The sequence below is a fragment of the Brachypodium distachyon genome, chromosome 4, assembly GCF_000005505.3.
Source record: "Brachypodium distachyon strain Bd21 chromosome 4, Brachypodium_distachyon_v3.0, whole genome shotgun sequence".
In the NCBI taxonomy this organism is placed as follows: Eukaryota; Viridiplantae; Streptophyta; class Magnoliopsida; order Poales; family Poaceae; genus Brachypodium; species Brachypodium distachyon.
The window spans coordinates 17,705,499-17,726,257 of NC_016134.3; the positions used below are offsets into that span (position 1 = coordinate 17,705,499).

General features: G+C 42.5%; 1 protein-coding gene across 1 annotated transcript; it reads right to left on the reverse strand.

The window, feature by feature from the left end:
- Positions 1-1,758: 1,758 nt before the first annotated feature.
- Positions 1,759-10,568, reverse strand: LOC100823815 (HIRA-interacting protein 3). Its single transcript, XM_003577445.4, has 9 exons — positions 10,368-10,568; positions 9,398-9,503; positions 7,911-8,188; positions 5,920-6,025; positions 5,443-5,796; positions 5,293-5,369; positions 5,093-5,217; positions 4,346-4,585; positions 1,759-2,071 (listed from the first exon to the last, which is right to left on the reverse strand). The coding sequence occupies exons 1-9, from the start codon at positions 10,466-10,468 to the stop codon at positions 2,049-2,051; spliced, it is 1,410 nt and encodes a 469-aa protein (XP_003577493.1). The 5' UTR covers positions 10,469-10,568; the 3' UTR covers positions 1,759-2,048.
- Between the last annotated feature and the right edge of the window lie 10,191 nt (positions 10,569-20,759).

The window sequence follows — 20,759 nt, forward strand, 5'->3', positions numbered from 1 at the left end:
CGCGCCCGCTTGCTCATGCCCGCTCGCCTCATGCCCGTGCGTCCCTCTCGCCCCACTCTGCGCGTCGCTAACGGGCGACACGCACCCTTAACGGGCGTTGCATGCAAGCTTTGTGGGGCACGTTGCTTCATAGTTCGGTCCAAAAAAAAAGATGTCATTGGATACCAGTTGCTCCATATCCTGGGAAGTCACTAGGTACTGGTTGTTCGTATACACTCCAAACCTAAGGGCGTATTTTAGGAAACTTGCCCGTTTTTGTCGACCCACAAAAAAAAAGCAACTGTGAATGCATTTTGCAACAAGAAGGAGTTCCAAGATGAAAAATGGAATGTTCTAAAAAGTGTAGAGTCGTCGTGCATTCAGTCTTAAATCACACATTTCAAATCTTCCAAATAGAGAAAACACTAGTTCTTGGTTCCAAAAATCCATCTCTAGAGGTGTAAAAAGAACATACATCGCCTTCTGCGAGAGCGTAAGTTTGGATCTCAAGCCCCATGGAGCCTGAAATTTTCAAAAATCGAATATGATATTTAGAACTTACAGAAAAATTGAAAAATGCGTGTGTTGTGAGCGTCTGCGTGACTGCGTTTGTACTGTATTTCTCAAAAAATATATTTAAAAAACGTTCTATATGTACATTTGATTGTGTACATTACATGCTAAATTCCATTCAGACATAAATTTAACATGTGAGTTAAGGTACACAAAACACAAATATGTGCATGTAGATGCAATTTTTTTTGTAGCATACAAATGTAACAATTTATTGACAATATTATGCATGTACAAGTTAAACAAATCATCTGTATGCGTAGAATTGTTTTCAGAATTTTTTAACTTACTGATTTTATTTTATTTTAAATAAAAAACATGATTCATGGAACTTGAGCTCCATGCCTCCTTTAGGCCTTGTTTGGCACTAGGGGTTTTCTTTCCTAGTGTTTGTAGAGTATTATCCCAAATGTGAAAAGTACTAGAAACCCCAAATGAGCCGTATGGTAGGCATGGATTACAAGAATAATCACTAGATTTCTCCCACAAACAATCTCATTTTGTATCAATTAAAAACTCTTATTGTATTAGTGTTTTTGGCAGAAGGAGATCAAGAGCATCGGGTGAACACCCAATCCCCACGAATATTTAATCTTGCTTAATCCACTTGTGTCAAACAAGAATAAGGGTTTTCGCTTTGTGTCTTTCCTGCTTCCTCATACCAAAGATACCATGGCCTTTTATTTAATAACAGGATTCTGAAAACCACGAAAAGAATACCACGAGACTGAATTTGGACCGGGTGTTTGTTCAATTGCACCACAAGCAAAACAAATATATCTTTCACAGAAAAATGTTTTTTGAATCAATGGATGTTTTCCTACAAAAGGTAGTGCAAGAGAATCTTAAGGACCCCTTGATTTGTGGGATTCTAAAATCACGGAATTGTTATTTGAAAGAATTTCTATAGGATATTTGTAATCACCTCCCGCAAGAACAAGAAAAATCCTTCAAGTTGAATCAAAGAGGCCCTATGGTTCTTCAATGGTTGAGACGGGGCATATTATGAAACCCCTAATCACATTAGCAATAGTTTAGAACTCATATATAAATCATTTTTTATACTCACTCGGTCCCATATCAAGTGACTTCCTATTAAATGTATCTAGACGTCTTTTAGACATAGATACATCCATATTTTGACAAATTTGAGTAACTTAATATGGGACGGGAAGTATAAAAATGCCCTATCTTGTATACCACACCTGGTTCTGAAATGTTGAAGCTTCTTTTAAACTAGCACGATACACAATTTAGAACAAGATGATAACACACGTTATATTACACATAAGGTTAAGAAAGTACAGCAATAGACTGCCCTAATCTCTTAATCTAAGAGATATGTTCAGCTAATAAATAATAATTCTATTATTGTCACGCACATATAATGACAGAATAAATAGACGTCAGGGAGTTAACTTCTGAACAACTGGGTTCATCCACGCCCACAGCCAACCAGCCAAAGCTGATCTGCGTCCCCTAGTAGGCCGCCACAGTCAATCGCTCTTGTCTCCAGCATCTGGACCATACAAACACAAGTGTGTCACTCATGTAAGAAAACAGATGTGGACATTCCAGATATGCCGAGCTAGAAATTGATGGTAATCCGGCATGAGTAGATTTGCCATATAAACAACAACAAATAACTCAGAAAGCGAATGCTTAAAGTTTCGCTTTTGTTGGTTAGGTTGTGCAGCTCACACAAGCTTAAGCTACACAAAACCTAGGCTTTTCAACCATGTTAATCAATAATTATAGAAAAACAATGATGGTCCCTCTGTTAGTCTGCGTAGAAATCTACATAACAGATGCAAACGCAGGTGTTCGCTGGAACTAAATAGTGTAAAACATGGATGCAGGAGCTAATGGCATGTTTCATTGAACTCCACACTTCGTGTTTGTGGCAAGCCACAGTTTTTTGTGGCAGAAAATTTGGCCATCACACTCGTGACAAAAAATGGCTAGCAAATGAGTCTGGTAATGTGGAGTAAGAGGATAAGGAAGTGTGGCATGCCACAACCGTGAAGCCAACCTTGTCTGTGTGACGTTTGGCGAAGTGTTGGCAGGCCACAAACCAAAAATTTCCGTTACTAGTAGGAATTTTGCACAGAATACTAGCTAGTTTCCTAGAGTCCTCGATGTATGTTGGATGTCTAAGGCCCTACGAAGTTTTGAAGATCAATCCCAATAGTATTTGCAGGATAGGGAAGAGGATAAATATCTATAAACAATAATGTGGAATTCAAAGCATAGTTGAACCAAAACAGAAATAAACATGAATAGTGGCATGCTTGGATATTAATCCCGTTGCTTGGACTCTATTCATATATATTGCTGCCTGCAAGTATCCTTGATGCAAAGGAAGTAAGGAACTCAGCCAACTCAACGGTAATAAAAGTGGATCAGCTACATGGGGCAAAAGATGTCTTTTCTTTTCCAATTTTCCAATCTGTACTGAACCGGTTGTTTTTATGCTAGATATGACTTTCGTTTACGACTTATGAGTTGAAGGTAGAGTAGCTTAGACTGATATGTGTCAAAATCAGCTTCTTTTTTTATGGCCTGGCAAAAGAAATTTGATATGTGCTAGTAGTACAGTGCTAGATGTGTCAAAAACTCAAAATCAACTTTCAAGCTAATTTTCTTAGGGAGTGAGCAGAGCTCATTCATTTTGAAAATAGCGTACTTCGGTTGGCACCTTCAGCACTATAATTTTCACCCCATGGTAAAAACAATATAAATAAAGTTTAGACTTGACAAAATAACAGCTGAACAGACAGCTTGCCTTGGTCGATGGAGATTAGAAAATACTCACTCAACTTATCAGATAAGAAACAAATCTGATTTTCTTATCAATAAGTAAACAAAATCAATGTGATTGTTGATTGCCTCAACAGGACTAATGTCCCAGACAAAATTTGAGGATGTTGATGCATTTGTGTTGTCATATATGCCATGCATATGGCTGTGATATAATTGGGGAAACACACATAGAAGGTACTCCCTCCGTCCAACAATATGAGGCGTATTAGCTTTCTTTTGACCAATGCTTTGACCACGAATTACTCTATTAATATATAATTATATGACATAGATTCATATCCATTATGTTCCTACTCAAGGATATTTGCTTATGATTATGATTTTGATCACATTAGTCACACATTCATGAAGTAATTTGTGGTCAAAGACTTGGTCAACCAAATCCTAATATGCCTCATATTGTTGGACGGAGGTAGTATATCAAAAAAACAATCAATTATGTGCTCATAGTATATCAATCTAGAAAACACATATAGAAAACACCTACTCTAAAATTATACATACAGCTGTGATATAATTGGGAAAACACACATAGAAGGTATATGAAACTTTTCTTTTCATATGGCTATCCAAGGAAAATCGAACTACTCCATATATATAAAAAACTACTAATTATCATACATGATAATGGTTCCTCAAACAAAATTCACGAATCTGTTGTTTCCAAAATACTAGCCCATGCATGTGCACGGGTTGATGACTAGTTGATGTAACAGTGATTAAAACTGTATTAACACTATTCCTATTGCTGGCTGGCAGTTCCACATCTTTCGAATGCGGTCAAATTTGATTTCAGTCTTGCAAAGCAGTAAAAAACCACCTCTCCTACATCTTATGACTTTTTAGAACTTCCCCACAAAAGGAACTGGAAATAATAATGGATATTTCCCCAGAATACAATAACATTAAAATATTGAAATAACAATGCTTGTGACAGGAAACTTAAATGTTACAGATGATTGAATCATACCATCAGTAGATCCATCACCAGCTTCTGAGTCACCATTATCACCTTTATCTCCACCCACTACATTATCATCATCTTCTGCAAGGTCTTCATCATCATCGTCACTATCAGCCTCAAATCTAGGCATTGGCAGAGGTATAAAACTTGAAGCACTTCTCCGACGAGAACTCGTAATAATATTGCTCATGTCTATGCCCTCAAGATCCTTTGCTCTTTCCTTTCTTTTTTTAACTGCTTTAATTTCTGTGCAAAGAAAGCATAACAATAAACAGGCATGACAACTGATTGAATATATAGGCATGCTTCAAGTAATGTAAACACATCTCGAACTCTATACAGCAGTCATAAATTAATATAAAATATAACCTGCTACAAGAAGACATGAATGAGGTCATCCCATCACAATTCACAACAATATATCTTATTATTGGGAACAAACACTTTCTATAATGTTAATAGTTTGTGAAAAACACAGGACAGTTGTTCCTTTCTTATTCAAGATGCAATGGATAAGACTTATTACTCCCACACTTTTTGAATGAAGGCGGAAGTGAGCCTTGAATCTGGTGGGTGGAATCGCAACCTTGTGCACCCACCACTAGACCTTACACCCAACGAGAGTTCTCAAAAATTGACGATTTGATAACCTAACACCCTAATGCTACACTACAGATATAAATTTAGAAAAGAAAAAACCTAATAGAAGCTTCACCAGATATTTATTATAAGTAATTCAACAACAAACTGCACCTTTCTCAGAAGGATTGGAAGATAATCCTTCCTTTTCAAGTATATCCTCCAACTCCTTTATCAAACAGGCCTCACGATTGCTCTCAGGTGCCTGCTTTGCCCTCCGATACGTAGAAGGTGGGATACTAGTTAAAAGAAACATATTAGTAAATTCTTTGTTCCCAAATTCATTCAACCTGCATTCAAGTATGGAAAAGTACCTCATTCCACAAGATTTGATTACACACTTTAGACGCTCTACTCGTCTGCCATACACTGTTGCTGGCTGTTGTTTTTTCTGCAAATGAAAATGTAAAACAAGTAAGCTAACATAAGGAGCGATCAAGTACTCCAGAGGCTAAGATAAAAACCTTGCTATCCTCCTCAGCAGATGAATGGGAACTATCTTCTTCTGCATCTCCACCTTGCTTTTTACTACTTTTATCCAAGTCCCGTTTTGCAACCTTTTTAACCTTGGAAGTTGACATTTTCTTCTCCACTGTAACTTTCTTCTGCCGTTTTATAGCTTTACCCTTTTCGGACCCTCTCTTTTTTGGCCTTGTATCCTCGTCACTGTCTTCCCTCTCCCTATGGCTATCACTTATTACAGAGGTATCTGAGTCTTGACGAGCTCTTTTCGAGCCTTTACTTGTTTTCCCGTCAGCATCCTTCCTAGACTCCTTTTTATTATGCTCTGTTGTCCCATTTGCAGGTTCTAGCAAAACCTGTTATATAGAAAAATAAGAGAAACACCGACAAAAAAGTCATCACAAACTAAAGTTAATTCAAGAATCACACCACATGACCTAAACAAATAGACATGTTTCTAGCGTACATATTAAACCTACCTTGTCTAATTCTGTGGAAATAAAAACCTTGTACGCATCCAAAGCTTTCTTCTCAAGCTTGAGGTCTTCTTCTAAAGTCCGTCGAGCTCCTTGTAATGTAAGAGTTCTGCATTGCTTTCGTTTTGTGAGTAAATGCAAAATAGACAAACAATATATAAGAAGGTAAAATGGATGCTAATACAAAAAATGTTAGTTATGCTCTCTTACTTTCTTTTTTTAGTAGCAGCATTTGTAATCAAGACTCCAGGGTTTGAACCCAAAATCAAGTAAAATACAGAACTACATGCTTTTGGCGGAGTAAAATGCCTAGGAAGTATGAAAAATCCGAAGTATATCCTTCTAATACTAATCATAATCATAGATACCAGATTTGCAGTTCACTCGTTTAGCAATTCATCACCTTCTACGAATCAGGTTTGATGTGGGTGGGTGGGAGGGGGGGGGTATACATCTTCAATTCGCAAATGGGAGACAGGGTTCGCGAATCAGGAATAGGATTCGCAATTCGACCACATTTCTTTTAGACAACGGAACTGGATCACATAGGATTGTATTTTTAGGGGTAGAGTGGTAGATGTATAACAGAAAAGAAACACATTTTTAAGGGAAACAGAAAAGAAACAACTAAAAAAGGAAAGGGTGAGGTGCAAATAAAACATCAACAGCCCAGCCCATGTTGCTAACCCAATCAGCCTTTTACACTTAAGACAGTGTGCACTGCCAGCAAAATCAACTCTATGTCTCTATCCCTACCCTGTTGCCTTCACCACTGCTGCAGCACGACGCAACAGCTCCACGTCAGACCGGCAAGCGAAGTGCTCGCATCTCACCGGATTTTTGTGCTCCTCCTTCCCTCTGCCTCTCCACACTCTTCATGTAAATGTTCTTATCCCTGCGACGTCGGAGAATGAATTGGTAGCAATTCCGAATCACGGTCTACATCGAACGATCTAGATCAGGGTTCAACACCATTCCAGCAAATCCGAGAATTATGAGACTAACTGTCAAATCTCCGAGCAAGACAAGCTCTAAGTGTATACTTTAAACTCAAATGCAAAATTATCCGCACGTCAACAATCAATACCTAATAATTCATCCCAAGATGGGCACGGTATAATGCAATTAAGATTCCAAAAATTGCTTGATATAGGTCCAGTTCTATAGCTTCCGGCTGATGAATTATGCATTTACAACACCACTGCAAGTTATGCCGCTTTTTTTTTCCATCTGATCAAGTATGCATTTACAAGACCACTACCTGGACATCCCTATGTCACCTTTTCTAAATGATTTTGCAATTTTGGTAATCTGCAACACTAGTGAGAATGTGAAGCACTGAGGTGTAAAACAGCCAGTAACCAGAAAACAGACAGTTAACCAAGCACACTCTACAAGACAAGCAGATTAATAGTTTGTTATTATCACTTTCCTAATGAATAATATGGTCACTCCAAAAAACTAGACCTCACTGACTCTTTTTTCAAGTTCCACATCAATGCCCTCAAGTTTGCGCCAGCTTTGACACCACACCACCCGCATGTTTAGGCGCTATGCACTGCATATACAAGATTTCCCACCCTAATAGTAATGACAATTTGAAGGTTCAAAATTCCTAGCATGACAGTGTTCAAACAACTGTTTACTGCACATACAGAACTCAGTACGGTCACAACTATAAACATCTACAGTCTGTTGGATGCAAATTTAACCCTTTTTTAACCGTAGTACTAGCGAGATTATAATACACGCAACACTTTTCATGGTATGTGTGCTTATGTAATTGAAAGCTATATGTTTATGATCATCTTAGACACTTAGTCATTATTGAACAAACCCGTAGTTTTTTTTATTGCATGAATTCTAGAGCGTAAGACTTTTGACAACAAGGGTAGAATGGCTTCTTGATTGGTAAATATGACAAATGATAATTTTGAAGTACCAATCAACCATTAATGAGCATACGTTAACAATGACAGGTTGAGGACACATACCCTGAGTTCTCTCTAAAATAAGAAGCCCTTTTGCTAATAGCTTTCTTTATCTCCGCTTCACTTATATCACTACCATAAGTTTGATTTTTTGTTCCCTCTGGATCTTCCTCTGTTTTACTGGATCTTGCCCCCTGCTCATCAGCACCGGAGGAAATTTTGTTTGAACCAGACATCGGTTGGGCATCTTCTGGTACTTCTTTAGATGAGTTAATATGATCTTTAGCTTCAGCCTTCTCTGATCCATTATTAGCATCCTCGTCATCAGAATCAGAAAACACCTGGTATTGTACTTAGCCCAAAAAAGGGCACAAATGAGGATTACAGAAAGCTAAGTAAATAAAGTCTGACGAATACAAAGCTATAAGATTTAATCTGAGAATATGAAATATATACTGAGTGAACTAATTTTCTGAACTTCAAAGAATAAAAATTCAGGGAAATAGCATCTGAACTATGGCACCATTTTATAAAATATATGTGGCCTCAGTTCCTAACTATAGAAAGTTTTAGAAGCTCAACAGCGACTTGAGTAATCATGGAAACCAAGGCTTAACATTTGAAATAACAACGCATTAGCTATTTAGCTACAATATATCTTTCTACCATATAGCGTAGAAGAGAATAAGGAATACACAGTCCTCATCATCATTTCTTTATATATTAACTTATCACACGGAAGATAATACCTAAAGATCCTCCCGACTCCAGCTCATGGATAATGATATGCTATATATTACTCAAAGAAACAGATGATATCAATACATATAAATTCAAGAGATTTCATTCTCAGTTCTGAATTTTATTGCATGGTTATAATGCTTAGACATGAGTGTATCAGAAATTTAGAACTAGAAATGCATCGAGCCAGTACTGCTCAGTACTCACAACTAAAGGGTGATGTGAAGTGTTCGTTTCTACAATGTACTACATGTTATATCAAGTAAATGGTTATTCTGCGGTCTTTAGAAAATCTGTCATGGGTACTCAATTTTTACATTCATGTGAGAGGTTGCACATGGTCATGAAGAAATCAGCCAACTTTGCAACCAAATTTGCAGTGTTCTAAAAGGGACTAGGCACTAGGTCTGGTTGACACCTACCGCCTACTCAGGGCTAGGCAGAAGGGTGGCGTCTAGCTCCTCGCAGTTTTGAGATAAATTTCTTGATGGTCTTGGTATAGCATGTCCAGTCAATATGCAGAATACAATATTTGTAAGTTGTGACTCCATACTAGCTTAGTAGGAAATAAAGAAATACAATTACACTTCCATGCAGATAAATCAAATAGAGCCTGCATACATTTATATATGTCAGTACAATATCCCCTACCTTCTATAAATGTTAGAAGTGACGATCAAAGAGTTAAGGAAAGTCCGTGTTAAATGCTTAAATAGGGAACCATTAATTGCATCGGTCATTTTTTTCCATGTTATAATTGTTGTGCCATTAGAAGGCCCGTGTACATTGTCATCAAACGTCCATTGTACCTTTTCTACCAATTGCTTAATGAACTTTTTATGAGCATCAAGTGAATGTAACTCCAAATCCATGTCCTTCTCCAGTGTTCTCCTGACACCTTCCAGGGTCAAGGAGCTGAAAAATAAAAATGTGGTGTTATATTCCTCTTCATTTACCAAGCTAACAAAAGGTGATCACAAATTTCCAAAATCCTAAAGTAAGGAGGTAAGAAGAAAACGGGAAAACACTGGCCTCTACAGCCAGCAACCAGCTGGAGGGTACTATCCAAGGCAGCCAGTTCTGCAGCCGCACCTGAAGTTAGTTATCCTCCATTCAAATATCACATTTTTATGGCCTACAGCTTGCATCATATGTAAAAGAGAACAAGAAATCTGCTGCCCAGCCAACATTATACTTTAATAGCTGAATCCAGTTTAGCACCTGCAAACAGGTTTTGCAGAATACTGCAAAGCAGAAGAACCAACCACGCACATCACACTACAAGAAACCAGTCCAATCTCTCTAGTAACCCACGTGCACATACACAGCAATACAATCCCGCAGCATTGATAAAGCCAGCAGTCCACGACAATAATCACCCACCGGGGTCCATTTCCCTCTCCCTAAAGGCTTAAACCCTAGGGTTTCATTTTCACCCTCAAGAAAAACATGAATCCTAGGAGCTACGGGAACTATACCCCGTAGTCAAGACGGGCTTGGAATCAGTGCCTACTATTTTGCTTCTCCTTTCCTAACCAACGCCGTTGCACAGACCAAATCGAGTCCAGCAGTGCCAAGCAATTGAACAAGCGCCGAAAAGCGACAGACTGAAATTCGAACCCCGGAGCTGCTCCACCCCGTCCCCGAAACCCTAGGGCAGCAACACGCTCGGCGCCGCACCCAGCCAGAAACCCTAGAGAGCGTAAACCGTCGGGGCACCGCACAACCAACCAGCCCGAGGAGGGGGAAGCGAGGAACGGGAGAGGAGAAGACGCTCACTCGGCCTGCTCCTTGAAGAGGGAGATGCGGGCACGGAGTGCCTCCTCGATCTCGGCCTCCCGCACGGCGAAGGCGGCGGCGGCTGCGTCGTCCGCCGCCATGCGACGACGGTGGTGGTGGTGGTAGAAGCGGGGGCTAGTTCGGGTGGTAAATGGGACTGACCCGTCGCTTGCCTGCCTCGATTTGCTTTGCCGCTGCAGTTTATTTGTCCTGGCGCACGCGTATAAACACGCGGGGGAATGCTTGCGAGTATAGCTGGCCCGCTCGGCCCGGCACGACTATAAACGGGCCATGCCGGCCCGTGACCCGTCTTGGGCCGTGCCTGGGCATCAGCCTCGAGCCCGCGGGCCGGCACGGCACGGCCCGTTTAACATTGTTTTATAGGGGATGGATAGGGAGTGCCCGTGCATTTTTTGGCATACGCGGTGCTCCTTCGGACATTCCACAATAGGAAACACTCGAGCGGTTTGCTTTCCAAAAATGGCCTGACGCATGACGTGGCTCGTTCCACACACACGTTGACACATACACCCTGTCCGTTGCTCCCTCTGCCAGCTCTGACTGCTGCGGCTGCCACAACTCCGAAAAATTCACAGATATATGAAAAAAAAAGCGATCGATACATGCTAATAAAAGTCCCAGCAACACTAGATCGATCTATTTGTTCATCGACAACTAGGATTTCCCAATCTTCACAGTCGGATTTAGCTTTCAACATGTGATAAAAACCGGCAAGCTGATATGATTGCATAAAAAATAAACCTACCTGAAACAAATATATCCAACAAAATATCAACATCTTCTTCATTTTTCCACCGCCGTCACCTGCTCTTCCATATTGTATCTCCTCATTTTGTTTTCGTCGAGAACCCACTCATCTACCAAATTTTAATTTGTCCAAGGTCACAATTAGAAGTAACTTTAACATCGCAATTACATCTAAAAAATCAGAAAAGTAACTCGTAACATTAAAACTACATTTACTGGACTCATGAAAGTAACTCAAATATTGTAAAGCTACATGCAGCAAAAATTAAAAGTAACTCCTCACATCAAAACTACGTCACTAATCTCGTGAAAGTAACTCACATGTGTTAAACTGCATCCACCATAATCTAGAAGTAACTCCCATACTGAAATTTACATCGAAAAAACAAAATGATATCTTTGTGAAAGAAATTCTTAACTCAAAGATGTTAGTATGGCTAGAGGAGCAGAGCCCAGCGGCCGAAGAATAGGCCGGGGAACGAAGGGTGCTGACCGGTGAACCCATTGGAGGGGATGTTCAGCACCTCGATCGCCGGAAAGAAAGACTCGCCGGCGCTGGTGATGGAGCTCACGGGGACAAACTCGCAGGAGAGCGAGTTGGCGCTGAGATCGAGCACCCTGAGCGCTTGGAGCCGGACGATCGCAGCCGTGGAGACCCGGCCACCTTGCAGCGATGCAGCAGCTCGCGCAGCAGCAGCCGCAAGGGCGACGATGATGGGGGGCATCGCGGTGGAGAGCGGCGGCCGCGGCTCATGCGGAGGAGCGAGGGGGCCTCAGTTCGCGGTGGAGGCGGCCGTGCGGCTCATGTGGAGGGAGGCGGCAGCAACCAGCGGCTCCGGTGGAGGAGGGAGGTGGTGGCGGAGGCTCCCGTGGGGCGTGGGGGAGCTGTGTGCGTGCCGCATCATTGGGACTTGGGAACATCAGGTGTGAGAGGGACTCGTTTGTGAAAGGAGAGAATGTGTGGGGGAAGGAGATAGGGATGAGAGAGAGAAGGACAGGAGGAAAAACAGATGCGGTCCACAAAAATCAGGAAGAGAAACGCTCGAAATAAATAAATAATCGTACAATCTCATCGGACGGGCTCTCGTGTGCACACTGCGCGCAGGCACAAATAAGATTAGGTGTTTTTTATATTATTTACAGCCTACGAGAGAGAAATCGGTACATCACAAAATATTTGCAGAGGGAAGGACTCGAACACAACATCTCCACCTCACTAGCAAGTTGCCTGACCACTTGACCATGTGATGTTTTGCGACTAATACTACCATGCGGCCGTTTTTATGCTTATTTAGTTGGAAAAAGTTAACTGGGCTGCAACTGGACCGCTGCCAACGGTGATGCCCACCGTGCTAAACGCCTGGAACGGGTCGGCATGGCACAGTCCGTTTATAGGTGGGCCTCACGGGCCTGGGCCGTGCCGTGCCGGTTAAGTCGTGGGCCGTGCCGGGCCCAGCCCGGCCCGTTGGCCAGCTATCCTTGCGAGAGGGATCCCACGGCGGGCTGGTCTCGGCGCGTTGGTGGGCCTAGTATTCTCGGGTTTGGCTGGGTGGGCCTTTTGGCAGATATGGCACGACATTTTTTTTTACGGATATGACACCCCAGATGACAGAACGACTCGAGAGAGACCTCACGGAAAAACCCTGCACCTTGTTTGGATATAGGGGCTGTTTGGTTTGAGCCCCAACAAGCCCCACAGGGGCATGACCAATTTTTTAGTAAATAGATGTTGTTTGGATTACAACCAATGTAAATGGCCAAGTTTTTGGCAATTGCATGCTGCTACAGTTATTCATTGCAAGACTACCATGATCTACTTCTCAATAGTCAATTCAAGATCTAGAAGTAATCATGGATTAGAGAAGGTGATTAAGATAGAGTTGAAAAAAGTTTCTCGCAATAAAAAGGGGAAGTGTTGTTGAACATTTCATTTAATGCAGCCGTCACTTGATAACTAGAGAACATAGAGATAGGTAAGATCTTATTAGATGCGTACAGGCCCGAACAGAAGATACGCAAGGCTGTACTATTGTTCGTTTGACAGGAGGAGGTAATTAGCCATTGACCGAGTAAACAGGCTGGGACCCACCGTGGATTAAAGGGCGATGGCGCGTTGCCAATGCTCTTGCGAAGTTTTTCTCCACCCTCAACTCGCCAACGATTTCCATGGGATAGCAAGGGCGCGCCCGCGGCAGGCTGGGCGAGCCAAGTATTCGGCCTTCGTTCAAACGGTGGCCAAATATCACGGGCGGACCAATATTTTGGTAGGGTCAGTTTTGGTTGTAAACCAAACAGCCTGATAGACCCCATTGGACTTGGTATTAGACATTGACATTGTATATGTCCGGAATGTCAAGATTTAGGTTGTTTGGCGGGTCTTGACATTGGTTCGTGGTATTGGAACTCAATATTGAGCAACGAGTACCCAGGCAAATTTTGATCGGACATGATGTCGAGCAAAATAGTTCGACGTTGCTTGGCATTCGGGGATGCCCTACCGTTTCGACGCCCGATCCAGGTTCGACCCAAGCACAAAGCAAAAAAGTCATTTTCCCGATTATCCTCCCCAATGCCTCCATCCCGCACGAGATCCAAGACCCACCGCCCTCCTCCTCTTGTTTAGCATACGTGAATCCTGCTAGCTAGGGAAATCATCTTAATACTAGTGAGGGTGCACGTGCACGCACGTCCTTAAAATTTAAAGACAACTACTCGGCAATATTGCATCAGATAAATTTAACATGGTCTATCTATATAAACCCGCACGTCCAGTATACGATCCATGTACATTGCATCAGATAAAATCCACAGACACAATAAATTAAAATTAGTTGAAGAAATATTTAGCCCAGTTTAAAGCGATACTTATAGACAACTACTCGGCAATATTACTACAAGTATATTACATGCTCATTCGTAATGGACTTAGCATTTGAATATCCAACAACTCGTTAAATGAAAAGATTGGCTACTTCAGAACATCGAACTTTGCAGGAGGCAGAAAAGGTATTGTAAATAGAAAAAAATAAATTCCATCTCTAACCTTGACGCTCTTAAAATTACCACGTGGTGGCCTCCTGCTATAAGCTGCAAACGAAGCAAATATATGAAGTCAAGCCAGTTCGTAAATATGTGCAACCTCCAATTCGTAAAGCTTCAGATATCATCAACAGCTCATTGGTTTAGCTTGTGTTGGAATTCTTCCCCTTCACAATCTGGCCAATTACAATTATTTATACCCAATCACTTAAGTTTCACTGGATGCTAAAAGTATGACTCATACAATTAATATACCCAAGAAACAAGAAATTGTAGCACATAAAGTTTGAAACTTCTGTTTGATTCTTGAATAACCAAACCAGCAGACCTTGTGGTCCGTTTGGATCTCTACCTTACCACAAATTAAAGCTAGCTCAGCTGGTCATAGCTAGGAGGAGCAAGGCTTGTAGTTTGGTTAATATCCATTGCAAGCACAACGTCAGCAACGGTTTGCATAACAGAAAGCAGCGACGTGCGCTTGCCCGTGCGGGAGAGCAGAATTGGCTCTCTTCCGATGGCAGAGCAGTTACGGGATATCTTGCCAAGCAAAGCAAGACTTTTTAACCCCTACCAAACGAAGGTCATGACTGAAAACTCAATCTCATGAAATGGATACTATATACCTTCTTTTGCAACCTCTTAATTTGCTTACCTGGCAAGCATCATAAAGGCCAATAACCTTATTTGGCTCCATCAATTATGCGTAACAAAAGGCAGTTTATATACTGGATGATCATCGAGATGGGGTAGCAGAGAGCCTTATGTTTGGCTGAAACAGAAATCTGCCACCACAAAAGTTCACTCGGAATTAAGGCAATTTTGCTATATAGTTGGCTCGTATTAAGAATGCAATCCAATTTTAACTTTGCAACAGGTCATTATTGCCCATAATGACTCACTTTAGGAAGAGCACGGCTGAGGAGAGTCAAGATATGCTATAATGACCAAGGCCCTGCTAGAATTCCTAAATATTAAACTACAACCCGGCTTTGAGCAATAATGGCATTGTTATTATTATTGTCATTACCCGACATTCAGACAATCATCTCCGGCACATTGGTATAGCTTCTCCTCAGCACATGCCAATAAGTCTTTTTTACCTCTCTTCGCTGCAGCCATGTCATACCAAAACTAACAAAACTTGCAGTGAGATAGTTTGAAGCAACACAAAATTGTAAAGATGGTGTAAATTCAGTCAATTCCAGTTTGATGTAAATAGTTGATTGAGTCGAGTTTGTACCATAGCATGTCCGCCTGCGTGTTGAGCGGCGAGTCATTGCTTGGCTCTGCATCCCAAGAATGAATGACACATCAGATCAACCTATATAGCAAACATACAAATGCGGATAGTCCATTTGCTATGGACTAAAACCACGAGTGATGTATCTAACCAAACATATATACCTCTCGGAAAAGTTGGTCACAGGCATCTTAATTTCATAGGTTTGACATCGAGCTGCACATTGTTATATTTCCTTGTCGCTGCAACAACATCGATCCCAAGCCTTGCAAATACAACTTCAGTATCAGGAGTTGGGACGTCCATGTTGTCATTTTGACAAGCATCTGGTGTGCACAATTGAAGCATCAGAATCAGCATGTTGATAGACATATTGATTGTGAGCTGAGCTGCAGAACAATAAGATTTTGAAGTAATTAAACAACACAGCCATTTGATCAATACACACAGAATCAGCGCCCAAGTCCAACCTTATTGTTCATTACTAAATCGTGAAGCCTATACTCATATCATTAGAGTTCTTTGTGGATCTAAATCTTGCAACCTAATCGCAACAAAATAAAACCAAATTAGGATTGAATTTTGTCACCACAGCCAATCCAGTTTGGTGAATCCAACATCCTAACAAATAAGTCATCCAGCCCAAATTCTAATCAACCATCGAGCTAAGAACACAAGTACAGCTCGGCTGGCGCGTTAGGGCGACAGCGGGGATCGCGTGAGGGCGACGGGCGTGCTAGGGCTCGTCGGGCGCGTTAGGGCGGCGGCGGGGATCGCGTGAGGGCGACAGGCGCGGCAACATCGGGCGCGCGAGGGAAGCGGCAGCGGGAGGGCAGCGGCGCGCGAGAGCGCGGGTCCGCGGGGCGCGAGGGCTAGTGCAGCCGCCGCCGGCGGGCACAAGAGAGGAAGGCAGTGGAGAAGAGTCATATCGGGATGGGAGAGTGCGTCGTACCTAAATTAATCGCTAGAGGTACACACGTAAAAAAACAGCAGACCAAACGTTAGTCGTTAGACATGATTTAGTGGGTCTAATTATTTGGTAATTGTGAGGTGAGAATGGTTTGTGTACAATTTGTAGGGTGGCTTTAGGAAAGAAAATGTTGATGCCTTTATAATCATCTTAATATCAAGTATGGGTTCCGAATATCTAGACATCCAAACATAAATATCGGCATTCAATCTTAATATCAACTAGAGGATACCCGCGCATTGCTGCGGTAATATGTTGAAGTACTATATATACACGAAAAGCTAATAAGAGGATCCTAACTTTTCTTATTACTTTGCTTTGAAACCATGCCAGCTCTATATGAAACATCTCGACGTGTTACATTCATTAGCGGTTGTTATACAAATGGGCTACAAATGGCAGAAATATACAACCTTAAGCACAAATCAAAGGCAGCATGCATTCTCATGCATGATATCCACTTACCAAAATTACGGAAGGTTTGTTTGCTTGGTCCTACTTATTGCCATCTAACATACCGTGATACATAGAGAAACGGAGAAACGAAGTAATACAGCCGTCCATGACTTAAAATTCGGCCCGAAAAAACCCGGCCTAGCCCAGTAATACACATTGCCCAACAGAAAACCAGAGGAAAGGCCCGTTAGCCAGCCCAGCAAGTCGCTCGCCCCATACATCGGGAAAATTTCCCTAACCGAACACTAGACCAAATCCCCCACGGCTCCACCTTCCTTCCTCCCGCACCAGCACGCATACAGCCGTCCGCTGGCGGCGCCGCATCCATGGCCCGACCTGGCAAACGCCTTGGCCGGGGTGGTTTCTCGTCGTAGCTTCGAAACCGCATGCTGGACGCCGCCCGCTCAACAGGGGCAGAGGTAGCACCCAGGCCGGCACGGGCCCTGGCCCCCCCTAAGATTTGGAATTTGTAGTTAATCAACTTCATAACCTTTTCGACTTTATCCTATAAACTTCAGTTTTTATGCTTCAGCCCTCCCAATAAATTATCTCTTCTATTCTGGCCCTCCCTATGTTCTTTTCCTGCCTCCACCACTGCCGCTCGACCCTGCTGCTCGATGCCGCCCGCTCGACCCTATTGCTCGATGCCGCCCGCTCGACCCTGTTGCTCGATACCGCCCGCGGAGAGGCCGGAGGAGCCGGACGGGGTCCGGCGCGCCGACCTCGCGATCTCCCTCGCTCCGGAACCCGTTCACCCACCGCTGACCGTTGCGTCTCCTCATCGTCGGCCCTCTTCCGGGTGAAATCGAGGATGCAACATTGAGCTCCGTCTTTTAAAAGGGAAAGTTGGCTGCTCAACCACTTGATTCCTGGAATTCCACCGTCGGTTCCATGAGCATTAATGAGCAGGGGAGGGAGATGAATCGGGCTTGCATGAATCTGAGGAAGTGGATGGGTTATGTGCGTTAATTTCTGTTGATGTTTCTGGACTTCGAAAAGATACGTACGCTTTCTTGTGTTAGTTGGTGTTGCCTGCCGATGTTTGTTCATAAAAATTATCTAGTGGGCATATAAGAGATAATGATGTGGATAGGCTACATGTTGAGCTTGCTAAATTAACTGCACTTGGTGGGCTTCAACTTTATAGAGTTTATCGACATCTTGTGCTATTGATAGTGGAGTCAGTAGAATGCCAAGCCTCCTAATGTCTACATCCAAACAAAGCCTAGTTGTTTTCTTTGGAAGAAAGTTCAATCTTAGACAGTTTCACAAGTCTCCGACAGCTGATTTGATGTTAAGAGCAGGGAAACCACGATTCAACACCTGACATCTAGTTTTACGATCGTTCTTATTAGGTTTGTGTGTTGTTGACAATGTGTGTTGGAAATGGAGACAGTGTTGTCTAGACTAATGGTGTCATGACTTTATGAAGTAGACTGTTGTGCAGAGGGTGTTCTTGGACATGGTGTGTTCAATGATCTTATGTTGCCAATATCTCTGGTGGGTGGCCTATGTGTTTTTTCAAACCTATGAAGTTAGTCCAGCTTGTGAAAGTATGGTATTCTGCAAAGTAGAATCAAGATGCGAAGCGTGAATCTATAGAAGTTGACTTCGAAGGATCATGATGGAGCTGTTGATTTTATCGGGGTCATCGCAGTTTGCATTCGTTTCAATTGTTAGAAAAAATGAAAAGGCTAATTAATCATGTGTTGATTAAAAAACAAGGACATCATGTGGGTTATTTTTTCTTTGAAAACAAAAAAATCATGTATTAACTCTGAAAGATCGGTATGGTCGACTAGAGAGGGGGGGGGGGGGTTGAATAGGCGGCTAACAATTTTACCTTTTCTTTTCACTTTTAGGGATACAAGCATCAATACATGGGTTCACTAAAATATCTAAATGATGAACACCCCTAGTATGATGCAATACCCGAAGCACTAACACAAGCACAAGCAATACATAATATTGAAATTTGCTTGATAGCCGAAGCACAAGATAAACAATTAAGTTTAGCAAAGAAGTAAAGGGGTAAGAATGATACCACACGGGAGACGAAGATTTTCTCCGGAGTTCCACCTTTTGGGATAGGTGTACGTTTTCATTTGGAGGAGTGCTCTACCACAAAGGTAGAGGCGCCACAAAGGCTCACTCTATTCTCCTCTCACGACACCACAAAGGTGATGTGAGCTCCACTAATGGCTTCCTTGAGAGCGAACGCCGAACCCTTACAAACTTACCCGGGGCACCGCACCACAAAGAAATTGCTGGCTCCCAATCCAATCTTCGAGCTCAAGAACACCAAGAATGAGCACCGAGGCGACCGCTTCTGTCTAGGGTTCCCAACAATCCAAGAGAAACAAAATCCACAGACGAAACAAGGGGAGTCAACGTTTTGACTTGGTGAAACCCTAGATCGAGCTCTTCTCTTGCTATGCTCAAAGTATTGGCTTGGGGGATCAAGTAGGGAGAGAGATCTCTTGATTTGAAGCTTGTTTGTGAGAGAGGAATGGGGAAATTTTTGGGGCTGGGTCGGGCAAGAAGCCCGTTGGGGACGAAGGGGTATTTATAAGAGGTCCCCAAATCTAACCGTTATGCACTGCTCAGACACAAGCCTGAACTTCTGGTCCGGAGCCGGCACTTCCGCATATTCCCGTGGGAACAAATAGAAAGCAACCGGAGGTTGGGGCAGAAGTTGCACCGGAACTTCCTCCGCCTGATTGGGGTGGAAGTTGCACCGAAACTTCCTCCGCCTGGTTGGGGTGGAAGTTCCGGGTGGAACCTCCTCCCCCTGGAATGCAACCATCACAACAACAGTTCTTTGGAAATTGGTTTCTTCTTTCACTTTTTGGGTAGGCCTTTTAGTGGGTGCAATATATGTATTTGTGTATGTGAAAGTGATTCACCCATTACCTTCTCTTGTGAACTCCCTCTTTATAGGACAGAGTTCCTACGACTCAATATAAATAAAAAAGCCACTAAACACCGCTACGCTTCTTTCCTTTTTGAGGGCAACGAATCGTTTTGTGAAAATGATCTCAAATCTAAAACACTCAAGCACACAATTAGTCCACGTGTCATGTTGTCATTAACACCAGAACACTTAGGGAGGGAAATGCCCTTTCAAACTCTCCCAGGTCTATGTGTTTTTTTACTTCTAGCAAACAACGTGTCGTCTAGAGTGTTAGCTCAGATAACGTGGCATGGACGAACCAACTCTTATCACACAAAATGGTACCCCGCACAGTTTTATGATGGCATTGGAGGCGGGCAAACTTGACCAACATTTTGTTTTGTCAAAAGAAAGATTAATATGCACTAATCCATGAATTTGTAGCATGAGAACACTTTAGTGTACAGACCTACAAACCCCTCAATCAAGTCCATAAACTGGTTTTCCATAAACACTTGAGTCAAAAGTGCGCCAACGAGCATGCCCCCCCCACCCCCAACATAGCATGCTAACTTGGCACATGGACTCGTTTGGGTAGGCTATTGATGAGAACTCTTACCGTGCACATGAGGCACTCGAAGCATCATGCATCTTTGTTTTACCATCCACTTTTTTGGCGTGGGAGTCACTTCTCTCTCTTGTCTTCATTGTGATCGAAGTGCTTGTACTAGATGAAAGTAATTGACGGGTCACCTTGATGGCATGATGACATTGTTAACTATGAGAGCCCATCGACACATCAACGTCTAATCATCAAACCCCGACCCTAATCACCGTATAACCTTTGAGCGAGAGAAAAGAATGGGAGAGAGATTCTTGGATGATACATATCGTACAACACAAGACTGGTGGGCGGGGGCTCTCATGGTTCTCTACAGCGAGGTGCCAATTCTGAAGAGCCGCTAGTGATTGTCTCCCATTGCGAGCACTACGGTCGTCACCTATTTCACCACACTTCACCCCGCC

What these genes read in the sequence shown, in the direction of transcription:
- LOC100823815 (XM_003577445.4), bottom strand. Translation starts at nt 10,468, where the DNA reads ATGGCGGCGGACGACGCAGCCGCCGCCGCCTTCGCCGTGCGGGAGGCC. An exon ending in TTAAGCAATTGGTAGAAAAG is followed by an intron (nt 8,189 to 9,397) that starts GTACAATGGACG and finishes GTACAATACCAG; the next exon opens with GTGTTTTCTGATTCTGATGA. An exon ending in TTCCAATCCTTCTGAGAAAG is followed by an intron (nt 4,586 to 5,092) that starts GTGCAGTTTGTT and finishes TTCTTTGCACAG; the next exon opens with AAATTAAAGCAGTTAAAAAA.